This window comes from Diorhabda carinulata, chromosome 1, assembly GCF_026250575.1.
Source record: "Diorhabda carinulata isolate Delta chromosome 1, icDioCari1.1, whole genome shotgun sequence".
Taxonomy (NCBI): domain Eukaryota; kingdom Metazoa; phylum Arthropoda; class Insecta; order Coleoptera; family Chrysomelidae; genus Diorhabda; species Diorhabda carinulata.
Genome location: NC_079460.1, coordinates 20469511 through 20487167, shown reverse-complemented (window position 1 = coordinate 20487167; position 17657 = coordinate 20469511). Strand labels below are relative to the sequence as shown.

The 17657-nt window shown below is 32.5% G+C and overlaps 1 protein-coding gene across 1 annotated transcript; it reads right to left on the bottom strand.

The window, feature by feature from the left end:
* Positions 1 to 3783: 3783 nt before the first annotated feature.
* On the bottom strand, positions 3784 to 17062 carry LOC130895948 (endoribonuclease Dcr-1). Its single transcript, XM_057803631.1, has 7 exons — positions 15625 to 17062; positions 14686 to 15526; positions 14410 to 14624; positions 14086 to 14299; positions 13267 to 13869; positions 11296 to 13148; positions 3784 to 11164 (listed from the first exon to the last, which is right to left on the bottom strand). Exons 1-7 carry the CDS (start codon positions 16909 to 16911, stop codon positions 10694 to 10696), a joined length of 5484 nt encoding a protein of 1827 aa, XP_057659614.1. The 5' UTR covers positions 16912 to 17062; the 3' UTR covers positions 3784 to 10693.
* Positions 17063 to 17657: the final 595 nt, after the last annotated feature.

Sequence of the window (17657 nt, the reverse complement as noted above, 5' to 3'; positions counted from 1 at the left end):
ATTTCATTGAATCGTGATCGTGTCTTAAATTTCTTGCGTGATGCCTTCCCCCTGCTATTTGCAATCACAACGATCAATTCGAAAATTTCCTGCAAATGGGTTAAATGAATCAGATTCTTTTTCAGGAAAAACACCTGGATTCTCAAAACATTGTTTTTGTCACACTATAATTAAAGTTTAGTGATTAAATAAGGTAGATTTCCTATTTACAAAATCACTTAATATATTCAAAGTTATTATTTTCCTTCTTTGCCCATAATCACAGTTTCTTAAAAGTACATTAACTTGATCTCCTATCTGTGATACTCAGAGAAAGACTATACGAAACTACATGTTTAAGCATCAATATGATGGCCATCAAGAAGATAGTAGGTCATTATTTGACTGTAAAGAAATTGATTGAACCCGCGCATAACCTGATACTAGAATGGCTGCATCGACTGGTGCATTGAAAAGTTGTTAGAGCATCAAACCAAATGGTTATCTCTTTCATTTGCATAACTGGTCATGTAGCAGCAAACATGTAAGAAGTTGACCAGAAGTTAAAAAATGCGGAAAACGTCAAAAAAATATAGCGCAAATTTGGCCCTTCCTGACTTCTTTCTTTTTCATGCAAGGTCAACGGTCTTCTACTCAAGACGAAACCGCTTTGTCTTAAAACCGCAGATTTTAGGCTTGGAGAATTGGTTCAAACGCATGGAAAAGTGTATTAGTCTAAAAGGAAAATATTTTGAATAACAATGAGACTATTGTTCAGCATAAATACTAGTTTTTTTTTCGTAGATAAAATATAAATAGCAATCATTACAAATACTATTACCATTCTTTTATTATAGATTATAGAAAAACACATTTTTTGCCAAGTGTAATTCGTTCAATTCAACCATCGTTGCCATCGACTTGTGAATCGGTACATTGTCTTGGTGAAACAGTGGTTTTCTCTTTGTTTCTTCTCTCTCTTTCTTTCTCTTTTTCTCTCTCTATATCTAAAATGGATATAGTTGATGAACAATATTCCATGCGCATCCCAAAATACTGAAGCCATAACCTTTCCATCTTCGGACGTGGTTCACCGGCTGCACTCCACTCAGATGATGATTGTTTTGATTCCGGAGTGAAGTCATGGATCCATTGTCACATATCGACGCAAATAATCTGATATATTACGTGTAAACATCTCCAAACACTGCTCTGAATCATCAAAACGTTGTTGTTAACCAATTTGTGAACTTATTTGATGTTTTCTGAAGTAACCACCTAAATTGGACGACGGAACGTTCACCATCATCGGTGTCTTTACGACCACGTTTAAATTCAGCAAACCAATTCGATAGAGCAGAGTTCAGATAAACGAAGCCATTGCTAAGATTGTACAGTATTTTTTTCATCCAGAAGTAATGACAAATTAACACACGATTGTTATGTACAAAAGTAGCCTCACTGCTGTCACTTCTTTCTGACTATTCGAAATGTAATGAAATTTTACATATAGTCTTTTAAAAGTTGGTTCTTTGTAAACGTCATATGGATTTGACAATGGCAATATAATTATTGAATTACTCACTACTTATTGTCTAGTATTTTCAGTATGTCTGCTATTGTCATAATTGTGCTTAAACCTGTTTCAAGTTCTTCATAGCAAACAGAAACAAGAGATTTATGTTGAAATATCGTGTTCAGAAAAACATGAGTCACATAAATATTTTATAGTATATTTTTCAAGTTAATTTACGAGTATCTTCAATATGGATCTACATTAATATCATGAAAAAATACAAGGCCAAGATGCTAATAACTAGTTTTCATGTTAATGCGAAAAATATAGGTACACGCATATTTAGGGTGTTGACATGGATATGAATAGTTATGAATTTACCACGATTTGTTTCTGAAATCAAGAACTGATTTGTGTAAAAGCAAAAGTTAAAAATAGCAATACGATTACGTGTTCCGCTCTAAATCAAATGCAACACCCGTTTGTAATACAGTATAGTTTGCTTACTTTAAAAAAATCTGTAGAATTTTCAAAATACAGACTCAGATATTTTAGTGGTTATATTATTTTTCTATTTCTGGGTACCTTTAACATGTATCTGAAAACATGTATATTAATAATAATAGTGATTCTACCTCATTGTAATGATCAGAAATCATAGTGATGCGATACTTTTTTGTCGTAGTGTACTTTAATCACTATTGTATCACTATCACTGTCATGACAACCGATTCTTAGTTCAATAAATGGTGTTCCTCAAAACCATGACAAAGTCCAGTAATTACAGTTGAGGAGCTTGTTCAATTGAGCAGTATAGCTGAGTTCTTAAATGCTTCAGAATTAGCAGTGATGGAGCAAAGGAAAGCAATTAAAATATAGATGAATTCCTGGTATCTAATAATCATTCAATTGCAATTAAGTTCGGTAAAGAATTCGATATAATTAAAAAATTTACTTATCAAAGTAGTCTAGGATTTGATCAATGAAGACAGATCAAGAGTATCTTATCTACTGTTTATGTATATCGTTTTATCCACCAAACGAATGTATTGTGGTCACTAAAACATATGATGGAATAAAACGAACCATATTGGAGATAACAGAGTAGTTTACTCTAATAAGTAAATGGCTTTGAAAGGAAGTTCTGGTCGCAGTACACAACAAGGAAAACCTTGACATTAGTGATGATACTGATAAACTTGTATTTTCCTTTTTTCCTAACACATTCTTCAATAGTATCAAAACCATAATTTAGCAGGATCCCCAGCCATGTTGTTCGATTAAAGCCAGTCTACATCTTTACTGATCCGCTACCATATGCAAGCGTTGGTTATACGCAGCATTGACAAGAATTTTCATATAATTTTTTGTACACTGGAAAACATCGAAATAAGCACATTGACCACTAGAGGTCTTCCTAGCCAAAATGGTCACCAGAAAACTGCAGTTATGTTGACTAACGGAGATCCAGATACTGTGGATGTCAATTCAAACTCTCAAGTTGTCTACTTATTGTATCAGTACCAGTAGAAGAAACCTAATGTCTTCTTCTTCATCGTACGTTAGGACTTAGTCCTGTGTTTGCATCAATGGTTGCCTAGCTGCAGCTGGGATGATGAATATCAGCTTTCATACAATCACAACAAATAGATGCTAACTTTTGCTTTTGCCTGCCCTGACATGTCCTCATCATCATTGATTTCCTGCCTAAAACGTTTGTTTTCTGTATGTACTCGTCTGTATCAACATAGTAATCCGAGTCACGTTCATTCATGATGAGCTAAAAACTTATTTAACACTAAATGTTGTTGCAACAAATTGTACAACACCCTATTATCCGAGAGGAAACAGACAATTTGAATAATATATGTACTGGCGTTATTTGGAAAACTATTCAGCTTGCTCTAAACTCAAAAAAATTGAATATCAGAAAGTGTGCAGCAAGTTCTGACGATTAAAATTTTTCATAACGCCCACCCACCTTGGGTGCGTCTGCTGAACCACTACTCCATTATCAACCTTACATAAACTATCAATAAAATCTAAAATTGATCGATTTGAAACTACCATAAAAAATACAACGCTAGGGGAAACACAGATATGCGACAATGGAACAAAAATATAGAGCCGTATCAAGTATCATATCAGTTTTCTGTTTAATGAAAGTTTTTCGTAAATAAAATCTATTATCTGAATGATGATTATAAGAAAATAATATTAATTTGCAATTAATGGTACACAAACTGATACTAAACACAGTAGCTGGTTGTAAATGAAAAAAAATCTAATTTTTCTTTAAAATCTTTATTAAAACTGTTATGTACGTACACAGAATATTTGTAATGATTCAGGAATTTTAAATTTGTAAAAGATGTTTTAAATTTTCAAGTAATGACGAATATTGTCGCATAAGATACAATACCTAATATGTACAAAAAGTAGCAAAAAAATCACAGGTAATGTATTGCAAATAACGATTCTCCACAAATTTTTATTTTTCTTACAATGCCTACAAAACTGAGTTTACACTGATTTTCATAGTTGAACAAGAAGCAAAAATCAAATTAGAAAAAAAATTAATGGCTAGTAAAAGTAAAAACACACAGCCCACATTCAATAGAAAATTTTAAGATATGCCTTTTGTACAGGGTGTCAAACATAAGGTGACCCACAAACTGTATATGGGTCATCTTACGTTTGACAGCCTGTACCTAATAACTATGTTCATTAAAATATAAATATTAACCATCACCAATATAAATATGTATTAATTTATAGGCATTTATATAAATGTTGATTTTTTAGGTTATAGTTTGTCAAATAACAGAATTATAAATACTATAAAATATAAATAAAATTCAGAACATCTAGAAAGATTTTGAAATCTTACAATAACAAACATTATAAATAAATCGAACATAATAAAAATCGATTCAGTCCTAATCAGTACTATTAAAAAATTCAAAAACTAAAATTTCTAAGGATAAAAAATATTTTGAGATCTGCTCAGACTACTTCAAATTAAAACAAATTGACTTTTTTAATATTTGAATAACCACACCTCCTCGTATATTCTAAATAGCAGACGTCCAATAAAACTTGTTTAAATTCAAATTATATCTACCGACAGTTGCGACTCGTGAATTGTGAAATGGGTGTGTATTCAAAAAAATTACTATCATTGTATTTCTTAGAACTGTCCTTAGACATGGCCATATCGTATTGGAACTTTAGTGCTAGCCACCGCTGCATACCGAACAAGTTTCATTGTATTTTATACTAGTCAATTTGTACTTAAAATGGCTCCAAGGGTGAAAGCTGTGTTTTAGTTTGATTTCTCACAATGAATCATTTAAAAATGATATTATTTCTCTATAAATAATCTGATGATGTATCTAAAACTTAGATTGCTAAATAAAGTTTAACAATAGTTGCTTTCCAATTGCACAATTTGAGCACACAATTGAGAACGTGAGCACCAGATAAATGCTTCGGCTTCATGAGCTTCTAAATTACGCTTTAAACACAAACTGTAAAATTGAGGTTGTGTAGGCAGTTATTTATAATTACATTTGTGTTTTGAAATCTTAATCGGGCCATAAAAAAAATATTGTCTTACATTGGACGCATTCAGCGAACGAAACCGTTGTACAACCCTAACGGAATCGTTCGGTGGCACATACGCTACAAACTCAACACGTTCTAGAGCGGACGCCAAGCTTGTGAGCGCTTTTAATTTGTGTGTGGAGGTTAGAGGTAAGGGGACCGTCTCATATGGGAGTTTAGCTTAAAAACTGTCTACTGCTTGTAGACGATAAATTATAATTCAAAATTTTACCAGAATGGCGCTTCTGTCGGACCAGATATCATATGAACTTAGTTATTTTGGATAGAGTGAAGTATGCAGAGATAGAAAATTTAATATTTCAAATGACTAGAGTCGTTAATTAAATATTGGTATACAAAATCTAAACTATTCACGTAGTCTAAAATAATTTTGTAAATATAACCTAGAAAAGCTACTGTGAGATAACGCTGAATGTTAATTAATTATTGTGAATTTGTAAGAGTTTTTGCAAGTAATTATGAAGTGTCAATTATCATAGACAATAGAAACATAATGGGAAAAGTTTACTCTGTGAAAAGTTGTCCGAGTGGACGTAAAATAAAAAGTAACTCAAGTAGGACGCCGAAGTCATTATCTTTCTTTAAACTTGTGCTATAGTAGCGCCTCCCTAACATGAAGGATTTGATGGACACTTTCTGTAGCACAGAGATGGTTCTCCTCACCTCTACCCTCCATTAATTTGTGATAGGTCGGGGTAGCGGAAGTGAAATTTGTTACATCTGAGATCAAACGTCAACTATGTCTATGGTTGTAACCTTTCATAGAAGAAAAATGATTGAACCGTCGATTAAGATAAGATAAATAATTTAGAACTGCATGAATTATTCTCTATAATTTCGTTTTGAATTATAATGACAATTTTTATATACATACAAAAGTGTGTGAGAGATGAATGAACCTCATAATTATTTGAAAAGAAATTAGACAAAGTACTTGCACATTTACCATTTAATTGTAACACTTGTTAAGTTCAATAAAAGCAACCAAAATAGTCTCCGTTTTGAAAATATATCTGTTATAAACTAACAAGACCGTTACCGTTACCGATAGGTGGCAGTAGCGCTAAGCGCTACATCCGCTGAATGCGACCATTATTGGATGCATAAACAAGTTCATATTACGCATTGTTTCTTAATAAAGAAGGTAATCTTTAGTAAAAAGTTATTTTGTATTAAATTAATCGAGTATCTGGTATCTCGGACACGGCAACAAATGGTCGCATTCAGCGGATGCAGCGCTTAGCGCTACTGCCACCTATCGGTATCTTGAACATTTATGTAAATTATGAGTTTTTGACAAGTGTATTTTTTACATTTTTGTTGAGTATATTCAAACGAAATTATTTTTATTAAACTTAAAGAGTGTTCCATTATGTGGTGTTACTTGGACTAGTTTTTTTTTCTAAGAATTACGATGTGTAATCGGCACTCAATCACTTTTAAATGTATATAAAAACGGACATTACAATTCAAAATTAAATTCTTTAATTAATTTTCCTCATTCTCATGACCGAATTCAAACAATTTTTTTCTGATAAGGTTACAACTTGATCACAGAAAACAGTTGATTTAACAAATTTGTAGTTTGGTTCTGTGTCAATTTTTGTTCACTTTTCAGCTCCGCTACCCTTACCTAGCACAAATTAAAAAATCTCCAAAACATGGCGTCTGTTCCAGAACGTGTTGAGTTTTTAGCGTATCTCTCACCTAACGATTCCGCTAGGGTTCTATAAAAGTTGCACAACGGTTTCGTCCACTGAATGCGACCAATTTACAAATGTGAGGTATGTTTTAAAATTTGACACTTGACACAAAGCTCACCGAAGTTGGTTCCAATTGATTCTTGTGTGCGTTGAACCCATGGGTTTGGTGCTTTCTAAATTGAAAAGCAGCTAATGAATAAGATGACAGGCTCAAAATTGGTTGGTGATGTTTATACTGAACTATATCAACACTCACAATCACACTTTCGCGTGTTATGTCTTCAGAGATCGGGGAGTGTCTCTGAAGACTAACACACACATCAGAAAGTATGTAAAAATAATTGTTGGTGTACTGGTAGTAAACAGAACCGGTATTTTCCCGAAATTCTGGTAGTTACAATAAGTCAGTGTCTTGCATTGCCACACTGTTAGCATGATTTTTAACATATTCGAGGTGACATTCTTTAGAGTTTTTTGGCTTTTTTTGTTGTTGCATTTAGAGGTGGTTCGGTTAGAAAAATAATAAAATTTTGCACTTATATGACCAGTAAAACTTCATAAGCAGTTCGGTTCGACAACTTTTTTAAATGTTTATAATATACTAATATACATATATAATAAAAATCATATGTCTACTACGCATTCGTGTAACTCCTGGCATTTTGCGTAAATACCGAAATGTGGTAGTAAACACTGTGTTTAGATTCCAGACTGTAGAACAGGGTGGAACTTGACAACGAAGTCTCGAATAATGTTTTATAATAGTGGAAATTTCCTTTTATTTCCTTTCCGCATAACGAAAATAACTTTAATTTATAATCTACCTCATATACTAATTAAAAAATGTTTGGTTTGACCTTGGTCCCGATAATGCGTTAAATTCGTATGTTTTACGGTAGTACTACTATGAATGGTAATTATCAAAATACTAGAAATTTGTCTACTACATGCAAATGAACTTCCTTTGAGGCACGGCACCTATTTCAATATTTTGAGGGGTCCTAGAGGATTATCTGATCCAATAGGCAAACAGCTTGAAAATTGTAAAGAGCTTTCAATTACAAATAATGAAAAAATTGAATTGATTTTGCCAGAAAATGATTGGGAAGACTTGAGTGCTTATTTAAAATTTTTCAAACAGTATTAACCGGAGTATCTTCAAAAGGCTTGACAAAAAAAAGGAAAAGTTGCTCATTCTCACTGGTTAAGGACTGCGAATAGAATTTTACGTTTATACGTCTCGTGTAAAATCTTAAAACTTCTTGCCGAATTTGTTTCAACATCAAAGTGAAACCTTTACAAGGAATGAGCTATTCATTTGTGGACATTCATCAAATAAACTAGGTACCTCGAAACACATGTCATTGGTCCAGTTATTCAAAGAAATACGTTGGTTGTCCACTCAAAAAATATTATTCTAGCAATAGTAACTTATCCAGAAAACATATTAGGGAACTTGGGCCTAGAAGAATTATGGCGGCTAGATCGAAATCTAATGAAAATGTGAAGTGCTTTGAACTAAGTTGGAATTTCTGGAACCGTTGGTGATATTCATATTGAACACACTGTTTACACCACCACTCATATTATACTATCTGATGCGCGTTTCGATAATCAAGTTATCGTCTTCAAATACTGACGCTAAACAGCTTACCGTCAGTCTCTGAAGACGATAACTTGGTTATCAAAGCGCGTCTGAGACAATATAATTGTGAGTGTTGGTGTAAACAGTAAGGTGCTTTGAAGTATCACCATTTTGATTCAACTGAATATACAAATTTAATAGATTGGAATTATTGCGAATGCACTGAATCTCCAATCTTGTCTCGATTAACCAATGAAGAAATTAAGAAAATAGTTCAGATGGGAGATGCCCCAGATTTTTCATGGTGGGGATGTGTCAAAATTGTCACTAGTTGTATGAAGCTAGAGATGGTTTTGGTTTGAAACCAAAAAAGATTACAAAATGGTTGTTAATTAGTCAGATTAAACACATATGTTTTTTAAAGAGTAGGAGGTAAATGGATGTCGAGACGCAGCCAAATCCTCGTGATGACTTCTAGGTAATATTTCTCTTGTTACGAGCAAGCTGTGTTTTTTTTAAGTTTCGGTATTTTTCTGCTACGTTATCAAATATTAACACCTTTACGGCACCAGAGGACGAACAACAATGAACATTTATTTTAGTATTAAGTCAAAACAAAAAACTAGATTTTTTTGTTATATTCAAGTTCCACCCTACTGTATGAATTTAGAATCATGAGATAGATTTTGATAGCTCTTCTTTTTCAGTTACCTTAGTTTTTAATAAAGTTTAAAGATTGAATTTGTTTTAGTAAAAACTCAAGGACAAAACGAAAAATTTATTTCAATCAAATACTTTGTTTTAGTCCCATGATTCATATTCGAAAAAGACTAGCGGCAAATATGAGAGAAGCTCAAATACAAATTTAAAATACAAAAATTATTCAAGAGGAAAGTAGACAAAACTACCTTACAACTTTCTTGTTAAAAACAGTTTGACTAGATTATTAATACTTTTTTTAATCATATCAAAACAAACATTTTTTGTTTATTATTTTGTCCAATTGCTTTGTTTTTAAAATTAATATTAAATTTTTTTCACAACATAAGGCCAACATCATGCTTAGTTATTTTACGTCCTATGTAGCTGCGAAATCTATAAACCACATGCTATGGAACTATTAGAGGGATGATATATAATAATTATCTTATTTACCGGTTGATACATGATAAAGAAATAAAATTATCAAAAATTTATAGGAAGTAATAACTCTTCCTACAAGCCTTAATTGCAAATTGACTATTTAAACGTAAATAAAATATACATAAAACAACATCGATTTGGTACACGCCGTTTGAGTTTGCAAACTGCTAGATAACAGTTAGTTCATCACCAAACGGTACTTCTGGCTGTTCGTTCTGGCCGCAAATCGGAATGGCAGCCTGTTTTCTACGACGAGAAATATGCCGGAAAAAATGATAGGGGACACGCGTTAAAGTTTTTTCATACTACCTTCAGGAACCTCAAGTTAGAGCGGTGCAATAGTGCCAGAAATTTATCTGGTTGGAAAACCCTTGCCAGAAGCGACTCAAAGGAAAATCGATATCGAAACTTTTTTCATATTTTTTTCGGGACTTTAATTAAGAACGGTGCTGCAACATGATCAATCGGGCTGTTCGGAAAACGCTCGCCAGAAGCGATCGAGAGCTCGGAAAATTCCTTAGAAAAAAATGATGTGGTGCACGCGTGAAAATTGTTTTATCTGCTTTAAGGGTCCTCAACTGAGAGCGGTGAAATAGTGCAAGAAATGTAGCAGGTCGGAATACCTTCGAACAATGTCGACGTAGTCTTTACATTTCAAAACGCCATTCAAAATATATCTTTTTGCTACCCCAAATAAAAAAAACCACCCTGATACGATGAAAACTCGTTGAGTATTTTCATTTTGGTACAGCGCGCCCGATTTCAAGCCTCGTTCCCAGTTTCTGGTTGGTATACCCCAGCCAGAATCGACACAAAGTTCCAGAAAATCCATACCGAAAAACCGACGAGGTCCACGAGTAAAACTTTTTTCATATTTATTTGGGGACCTTAACTAAGAGCGGTGCAGTAATGATAGAAATAGGGCTGGTCGGAGAACCCTCGCCAGAAGCTGTTTGGTGATTAATTAACTTTTATCTAGCGATTTGCAAACTCAAACAGCGTGTACCAAATCGATGCTGTTTCATGTAGCTCTCTTGGACTATCATAGCACTTATTTTAACATAATGTATAAATGTGGGCTTATGTTGTGGAAAAACAAAAAATGCAGTTTGCTCATATATACAAATATGATAAAATATATTAATTGTCACTTTTTTTAAGTAAACCCCTCCGTTTAAGATGTTTTAAAGCACATTTGGCAGCTGTACACTTAGCAATCCTATAGTTTCTTCCAATGCCCTTAAACAATCCTTTGCCAAATACTTCCACAGTAACCCTAACCCTTCTCCCATCTGCCAACTTTTCAGGTTTACCAAATTTAGCGGTTTCTGGCTCAAGTTCTAATAATTCCCTAATAGGAGATTTTGGAACTTTGTTACTAAATTGTTCTATTTCCGATTTCATCATTCTGTAATACACTTTCCATACAGCATCTAAAGACATACCAGAATCCAAAAATATAGCACCTGCAACAGATTCAAACACATCACCTAAGGCTTTTGGTACTTCTACATCTTCTACTTCCTCGCATTCTGTTTCTATTACTAAATACAATTCGTCTACTAAAGAATGACCACTTTCTTCTTGCAGTCTTATAAATCTCTCCACAACCTAGAACATAAGGTTTTAATCCGTAAAATATCAATAAATCGAGAATACTTCAGAAACAAGACTAAAATATTGATTAATAGAAACAAAAACTATGCCATAAAGAGTGAAATAAGAAAAAATGTATTTCTCACCTCATTAAGACCTGGAGATAAATGCTTGAAATACTTATGAAAGTTATTTCTCACAGCCAATGATGCAAAAATGGTATTATTAACTAACGCCGATCTCAAATCTGTCAAAGCACCAGGCGAGTGCATCCTGGGATCTTCGTATAAATGTCTAGTAATCAAATAATCTAGAACAGCATCTCCTAAAAATTCTAATCGTTGATAACAATCAGTGAGATGATTAGGGAAATATGACGCATGTGTCATCGCTTGCAATAAGTACGACCGATCTCTAAACTTATATCCAATGTGTTTTTCAAATTTATCATATCCATCTAGCAGTCTTTCTAACTCCCCTTCGGGATCGGGTATATTTCTAAGGAGTGGCGATCGAGGCAATTTAATTTCTCCAAATGTACCATCTGTTAATTTTGGTAAAACTCTAATTCCCAACCAAGCCATGAATAGCAGAGCACCACGGGGACCACATTCAATTAAATAAGCTCCTATAACCGCCTCCACGCAATCTGCTATACTTTTGTCAGGTATACTATGTTGAGTGACTAGATTATAGGGAATGGAATTGGTTAAAGCAAAGCCTTCTCCACGTTCACGTACCATTACACAAATATCATCTAAACTCATATTTCTAGTTGCAGCCATGTCAGCAACTGACCAACAGTTTGCAGGATATTGTGCATCTATTAGGGCTTCTTCCAATTGTTTCGGGACATAGAAGCAAGGAGGCAGCCAATTATCATGTGGATCAAATTTGGTAGCTATCATGAATTCTCCTAAGCACTTTCTTCTTCCCAAACGATACAAATTCAAGTTACTAACTTGTTTTGATCGCAAATGACTGAGTTTTCCTTCATGTACATTTTCATATTTGGAATATAAATAATTTGTTATGGCGTATTTTAAAAAAGAATCACCAATAGTTTCCAGCCTTTCCAAGTTAATTCCATCATTTGCATTAGACATAGTTAAAGCTTGCAAAAGAACATTTGGGCTAGGTCCAGGATGGTCTGCTAAGTTAGGTTGTTCATCAAAACTAAAAGATAGTTCTTCAGATATATCATACTCATTAATATATTGATTAGATATAATATTCTCATCTAATACTGAATTGTTTCTATTATCTTTGTACAGCAAAGAAAAATCAACATTCTTATCGATATTATTTGTATAAACTATTTTATCTTCTTTATCTTTTAAAATAGTTTTGTCAAAAACATTGTCAGCCTTTACTAATATTCCACTAGATAGTATATAGTGTTTATTATTGGAACATGCTTCATGAAATTCCTTTCTTAACAAATCAGTTTGCACACTTTCTTCTTCAATCTTCCAAGCATCAATATTATTGTATAATTTAAATACTTTGTCTTCATTGTCATCATCCTCATCATCCAAAGCTTCTGCTTGATTATCTCCTGTAAACTCAATCCTTAAACCTCCCCACTCTGAATCAGAATCATCCTGAAGTATTTCTGATTCACTGTCAGAAAAATCATCATAGTTATTATCTGACTGCAACCAACTAGTTGGTGAAGCATAACGAATTAAGGAAGAACTTCCATTACAATCCATAGTTCCTGCCATTTCATTAGACCAAGTCCCTATCTCTATCCATTTGTCATCACATTTGGTACTCATTTCTACAAGACTATTGCATTCATCATCTGTATCATTGACGCCATTTTCAAAATCATCATCTGATTTTATTTCGGTTATTTTTAATGAGGGTAGTTTTTCTTCTAAATGGAGTTCAGCTACTAGTAACTTTTCTTGCTGCTTACGCATCTCTTCTTCACGGGATTTTTTCAGTACATCAGATAAGTTCCATCCAAAATTCAATGATGGCCATTTAACTTCTGAAATAGATATATGACTGTTATTTTTATGAATTGCTATTAATTCTGAATATCTAAAATATAATTCAATATATGTTGGCCTAAAAATCAATGTTTTCAATATTATTGTCACTCTTACCTTTAGGTAATTCACATATGCCTAAATTTAAAGCACTAGCTACAGTTCTTCTGATCTGATCTGCTAGAAGTAAAGCATTGATTCTATATAATACACAAGGCAAAGCTACAGCTTTCCTCCACAGAGAAGCAGGAAAAGGGTGAATAGCACATAGTTCCGGAACTAATATTTGCTTCTGTTCAAGGTTTTCTCTTTTAGCTCTTTTTGTTTCTTCACTACTTGTAGGCAGTGCTACTCCTTTTCTGTTTACATATCTTGGAGTGAGGAAATTCAAACGTGCAGAAGTATGATCTACATCCAACAAACACTGAGTCAGATTTTGAATCTGAATTCCATATTTTCTTTTATAATACTCCTCAAAAGTCGCATATTCTAATCCTGGAAAAGCAGAGGTAGGATTCAACTTGGAACACATCTCTGCTACATAAAAATACTGAGGTTGGTCCTGGTTACGATACCATGGCATGACTACAGCATCTCTGTAGAGCTCAGGATTAAAAATGTAGTTAGCTCTTTTTTCATCAGGTATGAATGCTGGAATCCTGTTTAGAAGAGTGAATATCAAATTTATAAATTTCCAATTGACTTTTACTGCATTATCCCCTAAAATATTTCCATAACTATATATTAACAAAAAATAAAATAATCTTAGTTCATGTTTATAATTTTGTAATTCAGATAAATCTAGATTTGGTCAAATTTTTATGCAACAATAAGAAATTTAAATAACAATTATAATGAAAAAGATGCAAATTTTAATTAATGTAGCATGTAACTATAGAGGTTCCATTGAACATCTACAGATAGATATTTACTTACTTTTGATTGTCGGAACGATTAAATAATTATTAGATGAAGCATCTGGATTGAACAGCATCAAATACTTTTGTAATCGCAACACACTTGTAAAAGTATAGTTTACAAACTCTCTAGTTTTTTTTATTTGCTCTTCAGTTAAAACCAGATTTGTAGATATTAGTTCTAAGTCCACACTAACTTCACCTGATCTGGTGAAAATAGGAAAGGCACTTATCTAAAAATAAACGAAAATTAATACTCTACTATCAATCATCCAAATTGAAAACAGGCAAATTATCCGATTTTTAGTCAACATGATGTATTCAATCTACCAAACATTCAAACCTTTGGAATCCTTTTCGATGTGAGAATTCCAAATCCTAAAGGAGAATCCTCAGGAGGATAAATTTCTCTACCCCTTGTGTTTTGCTCTTCAGGCAAAGGACAAGTTAAAGTCATAACAATTTTATAAAAGTATGTTGGTTCTCCCACTACGGGGTGACAATTCAATAATGCATCTGCTATCCTTTTATTATAATACTGTCTACGTTTAGTAGTACCTAAAAATTGATATATAAAGTTATATTAATTTCATTTTTTAATTTTAAATAAAAAACTCACCAGGTCGAACGTCCAAGTTTTCATCATCAGGTTCATCCAAAGCAAAGTTAACCCAATCATCTTCTGTAGCTTTAAAATTTTCTTTGTTGATAGGTTGCAAATAATCATCAAGTTCACAAGTTTTGTGAAGTTGGCGGCACACCATGAAAGCTACTGCTCTTCTAGCGAGCAAACTATTTGGCATTGGTGGGCTAGAAATAGTTTGCTTGACAGGTGAGTTAATTGGGAGTCTCAAATGGACAACGAACTTTCCACAAGAGGTTTGCTCCTCACTCCATATTGGTGTGAGCCTTGTGAAAGTATCACTGGGTAACTTAGCACAATATTTATTAAGTAACGATATTGCATTGGTTAAAGTAATACTAGGTGCTCCATCATCTGGTAATGGTTTATAGGGTGTGCATAAATGACTGTATAGATCTGCTATTATCTCTTCTTGTTTATTAGGTTCTAAACTATAACATCTTCTCAGCAAAGTATTTTCAACTTCATTATATTCAGCCAAGTCCTCAACAAACATGTTAATTTGATCTATATTTGCAAAAAGGATATAATGAGCATCAGATGCTCTAGCTCTTGCCTTGCTTTGAATATAACTATGAAAATTTTTGGGTAAATCAAATCTAATAACTAAGTTGCACTTTGGTAAATCACAGCCTTGTTCTAGTACAGACGTTGACACTAATATATTACATTCATGACACCTAAATTTTTTGAGAACTTCTTCTTGTGTTTTATGCTCGTTTTCAGCCTCTTTAGGTTCACTTATTGTATCTGCTACTTTTTCTACTGTAAATAAAGCTGAAATCCACCAGAAGTCAGGATCTTCTTGAGAAAGAGTCTGAAATTGGGAAAAACATTCATGTAGGTAGGTAAAATAATATAAAAAAAAAAGATATATAACCAAAAACAAGATGAAATATATTCTAATATACTCACACAAAGTAAAGCAAACAATGTTTTTGCTTTATATCCATTATGAACAAAGATTAAAGAACACAAATTATCTTCAGTTAGTGGTCTTTGAAAAAGAGGTCTCCTAGGTCCTTTGCCTCTACCCTTGAATTTTACTGGAGAACTTTCATCTGGACTTTTCTCTTTTATTGGTGGTTTATCCCCTGGAGGTTTAAATTGTTTCAAGATTTCAATAAACTTTAATACTTTTTGTGTTGAATACTTTTTTAATATATCCAGCTCTTCAGAATTTTCAAATAAATATTCGCATGTAGCTCTAACAGATATCAATGTAGAAGATGTCATACATAACAAAAGATAATGGCGTTCATACGGTACTTTCACTTTGAGCTTTTCAATTTTTGACAATATGTATAGTGCAGCTTTATCTGCACACCATGGGCCCATATCTTCGAGTATTTCCAGGAAATTATGTAGTAATTCTAATGGTACAATACGTGGATCAGGAACTTGTTTAAATTCTTCTAATAAATCATCATCATATATTTCACTAGGATCATATCTATGATCATGTAAAAAATCTATGGTTCCTTGTACTATCTTCTTAATTTCATTTTGTAAGCTACTCACTTGTGACTTAGGACATTCTATCACAGTTTCATGGGGTCTACATGACAATCTTATCAAAGTAACTATTTCAGATGAAGTGTCTACGTCTGAATTTAATAATTTTTCTAATCTTGATAGTTCTGCTTCTAATCTGTCTGGCTGTAACTCAGAGCTAAGTAATCCTGTAGTTAAACCCAGTATACGTGGTTTATAACCTTCAGGTAAATTGTTGTATTTATTCATAATAACTTTAATAAGGGACTGTCTTTGTCCATAGAGGCAATCATCAATAACAAGTAAATTAAATACAGAGAAATCAGCTATTAGACATGAATGTACCATTTCAATACATATTTCTGCAGTTGATATAATTACTTGATATCTTTGAAATAAGTCTTCTAATTCAATTTCTGTAGTTATTCTAGTAATACTTATACACTTCAAGTCGGTTAAATATTTAACGTGAGACGTCATTATAGGAACATTTTGAGGATCTAAAATAAATAACGCCTTTTTACCACGTTCCTGTCTCATCTGCCATGAATATTCTTGCAATAACTTAACCACAATAAATGCTTTTGAAGAACTTGTACTGGAGCATATTATTGTATTTTTTTTCTTAGCTGACTCCAACAATTCAACTTGATATTCTTTAGGCGTAAACGTATGAGTATATACACTTTCATTCGTAAAACTTGACATATTTATAGAAATATTAACATAAGTGAATGTTTAATATTTTTGTTCAGTCTATTTATAATGGGCAAATTTTATTTTATAATCATTGTTTTTTATTTCAATACATGTTTTCAATACATTATCAAAAATAGCTAGTCAAGTATAGGTTAGTTTCTTCTTCTTAAAAAAGTTTGACGCGGGAAATAATACAAACTAAATAATATTGAATAAAATCTGGTTTAAATTTCAAATATTAAAGAATACAATTATTACTTTGTTAGAAATAATAATTTGAACATAAATTTAAAAAAATTCCAGCTGTTTAAATACGTTCGTGTTATAAATACCATTTCCAAAAAAAAACAATAAAATGTGAAATATTACTATGTAGATGTTAATTACCCTGTGAAATCCATATTAGTATCTCATAAAAACAGCAAATTTACAATAAAAGTATGTTTTAAATATCTATTGAAGGAGTTGACAGTAATAATTAAAAAATATAGATAGAATAGAATATCGTCTAAGAGAATTAACGGATTATAAATTTAATTAATGAATTCTTCAATTTACTTAAGGCAATAACATGAAAAACAAGCTGAAACTTTTAAAAAACCATTAAAAACGAAATGACGCACAAGGGAAAGATTGAATAATTCATTGATTGTATATAAGGTATTCTCTCAAAATTCCAAATATTATTGTGAAAGTTTCCTTACATAATATGTTTGAAAAATCCCGGTAAAAAGATCTATTTATAAAATTTATTT